The sequence below is a fragment of the Brassica oleracea genome, chromosome C1, assembly GCF_000695525.1.
Source record: "Brassica oleracea var. oleracea cultivar TO1000 chromosome C1, BOL, whole genome shotgun sequence".
In the NCBI taxonomy this organism is placed as follows: domain Eukaryota; kingdom Viridiplantae; phylum Streptophyta; class Magnoliopsida; order Brassicales; family Brassicaceae; genus Brassica; species Brassica oleracea.
Genome location: NC_027748.1, coordinates 5911840 through 5921047, shown reverse-complemented (window position 1 = coordinate 5921047; position 9208 = coordinate 5911840). Strand labels below are relative to the sequence as shown.

Sequence of the window (9208 nt, the reverse complement as noted above, 5' to 3'; positions counted from 1 at the left end):
GTTCGTCGGAATTTCGTCAGAAATTCCGACGACTTTCTGACGAATACCAAGAAACGTCATTCTGACGAACTTCCGACGATATTACGATGCGGCTACAGAAGACCGGAGTTCATCGGAAAACTACAATTCCGACGAACGTGGTTCCTCGGTTTATTCCGACGAACTGTAGGCGTCGGAATATACCGACGAACGTGGTTCGTCGGAATATACCGACGAACGTGGTTCGTCGGAATATACCGACGAACGTGGTTCGTCGGAATATACCGACGAACGTGGTTCGTCGGAATATACCGACGAACGTGGTTCGTCGGAATATACCGACGAACGTGGTTCGTCGGAATATACCGACGAACGTGGTTCGTCGGAATATACCGACGAACGTGGTTCGTCGGAATATACCGACGAACGTGGTTCGTCGGAATATACCGACGAACGTGGTTCGTCGGAATATACCGACGAACGTGGTTCGTCGGAATATACCGACGAACGTGGTTCGTCGGTATATTCCGACGACCGTTGTCCGTCGGTATATTCCGACGCCTACAGTTCGTCGGAATAAACCGAGGAACCACGTTCGTCGGAATTGTAGTTTTCCGATGAACTCCGGTCTTCTGTAGCCGCATCGTAATATCGTCGGAAGTTCGTCGGAATGACGTTTCTTGGTATTCGTCAGAAAGTCGTCGGAATTTCTGACGAAATTCCGACGAACGTTTTTATTCCGACGAAACGATACCGACGGACGGGTTCGTCGGAATTTCGTCGGAATAGACCGATTCCGACGAATTACCGACGATTTCGGCCATCAGAATCCCCCTGTTTTCTTGTAGTGAAAGTTTAATTTCTACTCCTTACTTAGAGATATATAAAAAATTAAAAAAATATTTTTTTTATATAATTTCGAAATATTTGTTTCAAATTCGAATTTTTATAATTTTTTTGAATTATTATTTTGTATTTCGTTTAAAAAATATATTTTTAAAATTCGAAAGTGATTTTTAAAACTATTTTTACAATTTATTTTAAATTTATAATTTATATTTTTTTATTTATTAAAGTTGTGATTTGTATTATGTTAAAGTTGTGATTTGTGCTATTTCATTCTTCAATTTGTGTGTTTTTTTATGTGAATGTATTTTATTACATGGATTTCAAAAATCTTATGAATATACATGATATTCTCAATGTTGAGTATTATGACTAAAAACAAAGAAAATTTACTTCCCAATAACAATAGATTTTAATTGAATCTTAAAATTAATGACTAAATTTTTTCAATAATAAAAGATTTTGAGTGAAATTTAAAAATCATCACCCCAATAACAATGTATTCTACTCAAATTTTTAAAATTCACAAACCAATAACAATGGAATCTCAAAATTTAATAATTCCCCCCCCCCCCCCCAATCTTGTTTAGATTCTCTTTGTTTTTGTTTTCCAGTCAATACTCAAAAAAAGATATTTCCTCTTTCTTACTCCACCCCATATCTTGACTGAATAAATACGTCATAAAGAAAGCCTTAACATCTCTACACACTCTCGCACTTATTTTCTCTTGTGATTCTCATGTTTCTCCTCTCCATTTCTTAACTTTACCGAAAACACAAATATTTTAATATAAATAAGGAGGTAATAGTAAATGGCAGATCAAAATCCAAGAATCATCGTCGAGAAAAACCCATCTCAAGATCGTCTTGACGAACTGAAGTTCAAGTCATGGCCCAAGTAAGATCATTCGACTATCCTTGTTTATGTTCTTAATTCGTTTTACTGGGTGGTGTGAGATCTATTATTGCATGATACAAAACTAAATTTTAGTTTTTTTGGTTGGGGAACGAAGGTGGGGATGTTCACCAGGGAAGTACCATTTGAAATATGAAGCAGAAGAGATATGTTACATTGTGAAGGGTAAAGTTAAGGTTTACCCTAAATCATCATCATCAACAGCAGCATCATCGTCATCGTCATCATTGGATGCACAAGTAGATTGGTCTGTAGAGTTTGGAGCAGGTGATATCGTCACTTTTCCCAAGGGACTTTCTTGTACTTGGGATGTATCTCTCTCCGTTGACAAACATTACATATTCCGCCACAATTAGTTCTTCACTTCTTTATTTTGATTCGTTACTATTGTTGTATTTTGTGTTCTTTTTGTTTGGGTGTTTATATAGTAAGAAAATTTAGACCTGTGTGCATTAACAATCACATAATGAAACAAGTATTTCACAATTCAGGTTTGAGAAAATTTAGTAGTTAAGTTCGACTAATCCTGACATACTAATTCAAACGTCCGGGAAAATCCTTAAACTGTAAGCGTTGGATTCTCTTAGTCAGCAAGATGTGATCTTCTTTATTTGTCACTTTAATCCTTAAAATACATAAATGATTTTTTTTTTTGATAAATCCTATCGACTGATCTGAAATGCCAGGGATAAACCGATCATCTGTTACGATCCACCATGTAAACTACTTGGACCGAAACCCAAGTCCAAACTGATCAAGTAATGATAATTTAGTTCCTAAGAGAAATCGAACCAAAACTAATGTGGATACATACTAAGTTCTAAAAGATTGACATTAGGCTACCACCGAGTGGTTTACATAATGATTTTTCATGTCTTAGATCTGCAGACCAGCCAACTTTCCATTGAATGCATTGATCTATCAAACAAACGTTATGTTTAATAATTACCATACCACAGTAGTTTTGAATAAAAGTCTACTATATCAAATCATCTTATAGTCTCATTCTCCAACGCTTTTGACTGATGGAATCCTATATAATAGTAAGAAGAATACGGAACTTAAAAGTGACTAGAATAAAGCGAAATGGAAAAGATAAGATGAACACATGGTAACCAATTTTTTTTTTCTTACGTTTAAAGTAAGAGGAAAAAAATAAACATACGCTTAACTTTGGTTAACGGAAAAGAAAGAAAATATATTTTACCTTTATGTATTTCCTAAACTTTTGATTAGTGTTTATCGTTTTATCAGCATAAAACAGGTTTGGTAGATGTAATATTCTTCTTACATGTGTCTAGCTAGACCCCAAATCAATCTCAACACTTCTGAAAGATATGCCCATTAATCGCGTTAGTGTTTCAAGGCATAATTTTGCACAAGTCATAGTTAGGAACTGAGATGTTAACGTGAGTTAATGACATTATTCATCCAGTTAATGATATACTAGGTGGACATTATTCATCCAATTAATGATATACCAGGTGGTTGTTTGCAAATTCGCACATATAAATATTATAAAATATAGATATGTTATGTATATGATGTCGTAAATTTTGAATAATAGTTAGAAACATTAAAAAATATAATTTTTTTATTTCAAATAGTTTGAAAATCAGTCGTAAAGTTTATATAAAAATAACTGATGAATACTCCCTCCATTTCATATTAAATGTCGTTTTAGAAAAAAAAATTCGTTACAAAATAAATGTCTTTTTCGATTTTCAATGCAAAATTTATTTTTCTACTGGTTGAAATATGGTTAGGTGTATAGGTAATAGTGTTTTTTATAGGAAATGTACAAAATTAATTGTTTCCTTGATCCGTGTGCCGAAACCTAAAACGACACTTATAATGAAACATATGAAGTATTTAATAATAATAAATATTTGTGGAATTGTATATGTAATTATCACATTAACTTCTCCAACAGATATTATGCATATTCTTCGGCCTGTTTTTTCTCATTATCATTTCGTGTTTTTAAATTAATTTTTGCTAATATTTTTCGAATTTTTTACATATTTTTTGCCAGATATTTATTTATCTCTCAAGATAGTAATGCAAAACATACAATCAATGAACCAAAAATCCATCTTTTTTTGTTTTTGTGTGTTTGAATAATAGATTTCCTAATTACGTACTAAACTTTCCAAAACAACTCAAATTTTGCAGATTCTTCAAGTTCCTTTGGATGTTTCTTAATTAGACTATTCATGATATCCTTTCTAATTACGTAATAATCCTTCTAGAACAACTTGAATTTTGCGGACGCTTCTTTGTGAAAGTGTCAGATAGTGGCACGTAAGCCAAATCAAGGACAAAGAAATATGGTGACAGCTCAAAACCGCTAAACTCAAGACCACAAATCGGAGTTGACAATAAAAAAGTACAACATAACAGAAAGTGTCGATCTTGCTCCTATCAAGTCAACATTCAAGACATATTTGGATATCCGTGGGGTGTTATGGCAACCATAGTTGTTATGGATTCATTCATCGACGATCATATCAACCCTGCTGGTTGGTATCCATGGGCAGCGGCAAAGAACCTTCATCTTTTTTATACTATGGAGAGTTTGATAACTATGGCCCTGGAACAAACACAAGTCAACACAAATGCTATTCAAGATTTTAGTCATGTCCATACATGAATATCATGAACAACAAGAGGAGCTGATACTACTGTGCATGGAGAACATCATGAATTTCTTCTTTCTTAGACTATTCATAATATTCTTTCTAATTATGTAATAATCCTTCCAGAACATTTCGAATTTTGCAGACGCTTCTTTGCGAAGGTGTCTCTGCAGTTCTGTTAGGACTATGTCCATGGGACCGCCTCCCCCAAGTTATTTAAGTCACTTAACATTTAATACATAGGAGGACTAGTTGTTTAGCAATATAAATGTGTGTTTACCATTTATCATGTTACCATAATTGTTTCGGTGCATTATCTTTCGAAGCTAGCATTATATTCCATTTGTTTCACAATAAATGTCATTCTATTATTTTTTTTGTAACACAAAAAGTATCACTTTAGAATTTCAATGCAAAGTATACTTAATTTCAGTTGAAAATTAATTACAAATTGCATTGACTTTATAAATAATTTTGTTTATCCGTGTTTTAGAAAAAAAATGTTTCAAAAAGATACATTTTTTATATTTTCAATGCATAAATTAAATATAAATTGTAAAATTCAAAAAACATAATTGTATTTATTAAAATTCTATTGGTGAAAACTTGTTTATGAAAAAAAAATAGAAAAGGAAATCTAAAAAAAAGTCCTAATCTCTATCTTTCTCTGTGAGAAAGACGATTACAATGGAGACAATCAGATTATGCCGAAATAAATGAAAAAAATATTTTGTTGATTTTGTTTTAACGTTAAAAGTCCATAATATAGGATAGACTAAGATTTTGTTAGTGTTAGTTTGAATTTTGGGTGCCATCATATATTCAGTTTTCTTTAAATACTTAGTGGTTATGATTTGAAAAAGAAAATGATAAGATCTCGTGCTTGTTCTACAAATGTAGGCGTAAAAATGAAACAATTTTGTGCTTATCTACTTTATAATATGCGTAAATGTTATTAGTTATAGGGAAATTATAATATACTGAATTCTAAATTGATGATTTTTTTTATGATATTTTGATTTATACCAAATAAATAGAGAAATTTGCAGATTTGCTGGATTTTGTTGTTCGTTTTGAATTTAAATGTATTATGTTTTTATTTGTTGTGAAATTGGATTTATAAACTAATTATAATTATATCTTTGTTTTTAGATTGGAATGCCTTTATGAATTGCATATATAAAATCAGTAGACGTTAGATGGTGGTGAATTTGTTTAAAAAAATTAAATAATTTGTTTTCAAACAGACGTTATGATTGTGCTTATTTTTTTTTATATTGCAGGGGAACTATGGTGGTAAAGGAAAACATGGTGTAGTTGAATTAACAAAATTGATGTGGTCGTTCAAAAAAAAAACAAAATCGATGTCTAAGGCTTTTCTTCGTTTTTTTAATATAATGGTCGCTCAAAAAAAAAATCGATGTGGATTCCTTATTTGTAGGTCGTGGAGTTATTTTAGGAAATGTGGAAAAAACAAACTATTTTATGGTGAAACTAATTAAATTCTCAGTGGCATATGACCGTAAATAAATTGGAAAACTAAAAGTTATTTTATAAGCGTAATTATGTTTTAATAAAATAGATAGATGAATATGAATAATGTTTTTCCTCTGCCTCACTTGGAAGGTTCTTCTGGTACACTAGTGGTTCTAAACCGACATTTTATCCGACTCTCGGTTCTATCAATCGAACCGGCCGGTCGATCTGAATTTTAAAACATCTGGTTATCAGCGTCTGACACCTCTCTGCACAGAACTGACACCTCACTCAATCTCTCTCTCTCTCAGATTAGAGATACAAAGAAAAAGCCCGAAGCAAAAATGATGTGTTTCACTCATCTCACACCGCTTCCTCTCTTCTCCGCCGTCTCCCTTCCGTCCTCCCGTCGTCACTTCACGAGGTCGCTTTCTCAGTTTGCTCGATCGTCGATTGCAATCTCCGTTACTAACTTATGCTCTTATCGAGTTTCTAATGGATTCTTCTCTCTTTCCTGTGTGATTCAGTTTCAGGACTAGAATGTCTTCTTCCTCCATCGATTCCGCTCCTCCTCCTCCACCCGGTAACGGCATTGTCGTGAGTTTCCGATACTCCTCCGTAACTGACTCGTATTTTTTTGGAGGTTGACTTGAATCGCGCTTTATTATGAGATTTGCCGTCTTCGTGTGATCTTTTGGCAGATTGGTTGCGGCGGAACCACTGTGGATTTCCTGGCGACGGTGGATTCTTATCCTAAACCCGATGACAAGATCCGAAGCACTAGCCTCAAGGTACTCTTTCAACTCTTTCTCCTGGATCTTCTCCTTTTCTGGTTTGTGATTTAGGGTTTAGGAGTTGTGGTTTGATGTATTCAGGTACAAGGAGGGGGAAATGCTGGAAACGCTGTAACTTGTGCAGCTCGTTTGGGGTTGACATGTAGGCTGATTAGTAAGGCAAGAATCGTAGTGTGGCATGAAGAGATTCAACAGTTGAGTATGTTATTAGTGATGCTAATTTTGATTAGTAAATGTTTAGGTAGCTAATGACTCTCAAGGAAAAGGTATATTGGAGGAGCTTGAATCCGATGGTGTTGATACTTCCTTTCTTGTGGTAATGCCTCAACCTTTTCATCATCTGTTGTAGTCTAGTCTCTATGATGTTTGTTTAAGCCTTTTTTTTGGTTAATCTGATCTCATCATGCTAGGTCTCTAAAGAGGGCAATACTCCGTTTACCTACGTCATAGTTGATAAACAAACGTGAGTGTGTGTTTTTTTTGCGAATTTTGGGGATATGTTTCATCTTGTAAATAGTTAGTTTGGAGTGCTGTTTGCCTTTCTTCTAATTTCTTTTATTCAGGCAAACGCGTACTTGTATTCATACGCCTGGATATCCACCCATGGTACCTACTGATCTTCCTCAGTCGACCATGTTATCTGCTCTAGACAGAGCAAGCATCGCATACTTTGATGTAAGATTACACGAAACTGCATTGGTGATTGCAAAAGAGGTAAGCATGTGTCTCTTTATTTTTGTAATGGTTTCTAGGCAGAGCTGTGCTTGAACTCATGCCTTTACCTGATTCTTGATTTCTCTCAAGTATAACGAAACAAAGCGTGGTTTGTTTGTATGTATGTAAGATTAGTCTTTGTGATAAGTTCACCATGTTAGAGGTTTTCGCATGATTCTCAAATTTTGTCTACAAAAACATAATATGCCACACAACCTACGTGTTCATTTCCTTCTTTGCTTGTTGCCTTTATCCAGAGCAGGCAAGTCGGAAGAAGATACCTATTTTAGTTGATGCAGAGAAGAAAAGAGATGGATTAGATGATCTCTTGCAACTCGCCGATTACGTTGTCTGCACAGCAAAATTCCCTCAGGCAAGCTAGTCTACGTCTCTGTTCTTTGTTTTTTTTTCCAACCTCGTTTCTCAGCTTTTGAGGCTGAAAATTCTCAGTCTCTCACGTCTAACAGGCATGGACAGAAGTGTCTTCAATTCCATGTGCGCTTGTGTCCATGTTGTTGAGATTGCCGAAACTGAAGTTTGTGATCGTAACCTTAGGTGAAGAAGGATGCTTAATGATCCAGAGAGATTCAACAGGTAATAAACCCGAGACTTTTTTTCTTTTGATCACCCTTTCGCTAGGTTGCTGACATCCTCTGTCTGTGTCCACTTCAACAGAAGCATCAGAATCAAAAGAGACAGACATTGAGAGTTTGGTGGAGTCGCTGAAGCAAAGATCAGACTCGACCGCAACGTTTCCAACATGCGTTTCATCGGTAACCAAACGTTCCATCTCCTAAAATAACTTATCACTGAATGGAAGACAATCCAACTTTTCCACACATATTTTCTTTCAGGAGACAACAAAGCTGAAGGCCAACGGGATAGGAACACTGAGCGGAAGATTGTTTCTCGGAACAGCAGAGAAAATTCCTCCAGAAGAGCTTGTTGACACCACCGGTGCAGGCGACGCATTCATAGGAGCAGTTCTTTATGGTAAAATATTTGCCAAGATACATATACACTCACTGAGTAATCACAACCCAAAACCCAAATTCTTAAACATATACTGACCTATCTCTACTTATTTCCTCGGTCTGTAGCCTTGTGCGCCGGCATGCCCCCAGAGAAAATGCTGCCATTCGCTACTCAAGTGGTAACTCTCCTAAACCGAAAACATATTTCACAGAACCTCTCTGTTTTATTTTAATCAATGCTCATAAATTTTAATGTCTACATACATCTTTTCCCCGTATAAATCATGTGAATCTATGACTTATTTTTGGAGAACCGAGTTTCTTATCCTAAACCGAAACACAGACTAATCTGTGGTTATCATTAGTGTAAGACATAAATGGTCACTGTCTCCAATGTTTTTCTAGTCTCACTGAACCGCTCTTTTCCAGATGGAGCATACATAACATTTATCAGACCGATCGTTGTAAGCATGTATTTTTGTCTTGCAGGCTGCTTGCAACTGCCGAGCTTTGGGAGCTCGCACCGGTCTTCCTCACCGTACTGATCCGCGACTTGTACCCTTTCTGGTTTGACAACTTCAATGTTCTACGTTCCTTTCTCAACCCTAATCTTCTTTCAAGTCAACCCACTTTCACAATTTAAAACTTTATACATATTAAATTCAATAAAGACTTGGTGTCAAATACTAACATTCATGTTAGGCTTGACTTTGCTTTGTTGTAAAAAGAAACATATTATATGAAGTGGTGTTAATATTCTAAACTATGTGAACGCTTCAACCTTGCGTCTCTATAAATGCGCTTTATAACCAACGGCTGGGATTGAACCGAAGACTACAATGCCACGCCCACGCTCTACTTATCTTTATG

At 35.2% G+C, this 9208-nt stretch overlaps 2 protein-coding genes across 2 annotated transcripts; both read left to right on the top strand.

The window, feature by feature from the left end:
* The first annotated feature begins 1532 nt into the window (after positions 1 to 1532).
* LOC106298172 lies at positions 1533 to 2211 on the top strand. Its single transcript, XM_013734253.1, has 2 exons — positions 1533 to 1723; positions 1839 to 2211. The coding sequence occupies exons 1-2, from the start codon at positions 1638 to 1640 to the stop codon at positions 2095 to 2097; spliced, it is 345 nt and encodes a 114-aa protein (XP_013589707.1). The 5' UTR covers positions 1533 to 1637; the 3' UTR covers positions 2098 to 2211.
* Positions 2212 to 6133: 3922 nt separating this feature from the next.
* Positions 6134 to 9104, top strand: LOC106324504 (ketohexokinase). The gene is made up of 13 exons (XM_013762466.1): positions 6134 to 6280; positions 6384 to 6453; positions 6558 to 6647; positions 6732 to 6809; positions 6892 to 6966; positions 7061 to 7113; positions 7214 to 7364; positions 7627 to 7737; positions 7832 to 7958; positions 8040 to 8137; positions 8219 to 8357; positions 8465 to 8517; positions 8828 to 9104. Exons 1-13 carry the CDS (start codon positions 6201 to 6203, stop codon positions 8909 to 8911), a joined length of 1209 nt encoding a protein of 402 aa, XP_013617920.1. The 5' UTR covers positions 6134 to 6200; the 3' UTR covers positions 8912 to 9104.
* The last annotated feature ends 104 nt before the right edge of the window (positions 9105 to 9208 follow it).

Excerpts from the sequence above, each read along its gene's own strand:
- LOC106298172 (XM_013734253.1), top strand. The coding sequence starts at position 1,638 with ATGGCAGATCAAAATCCAAGAATCATCGTCGAGAAAAACCCATCTCAA. Across the intron at positions 1,724-1,838 it reads AAGTTCAAGTCATGGCCCAA|GTGGGGATGTTCACCAGGGA; the intron begins GTAAGATCATTC and ends TGGGGAACGAAG.
- LOC106324504 (XM_013762466.1), top strand. The coding sequence starts at position 6,201 with ATGATGTGTTTCACTCATCTCACACCGCTTCCTCTCTTCTCCGCCGTC. Across the intron at positions 6,454-6,557 it reads CACCCGGTAACGGCATTGTC|ATTGGTTGCGGCGGAACCAC; the intron begins GTGAGTTTCCGA and ends ATCTTTTGGCAG. Across the intron at positions 6,967-7,060 it reads TTGATACTTCCTTTCTTGTG|GTCTCTAAAGAGGGCAATAC; the intron begins GTAATGCCTCAA and ends TCATCATGCTAG.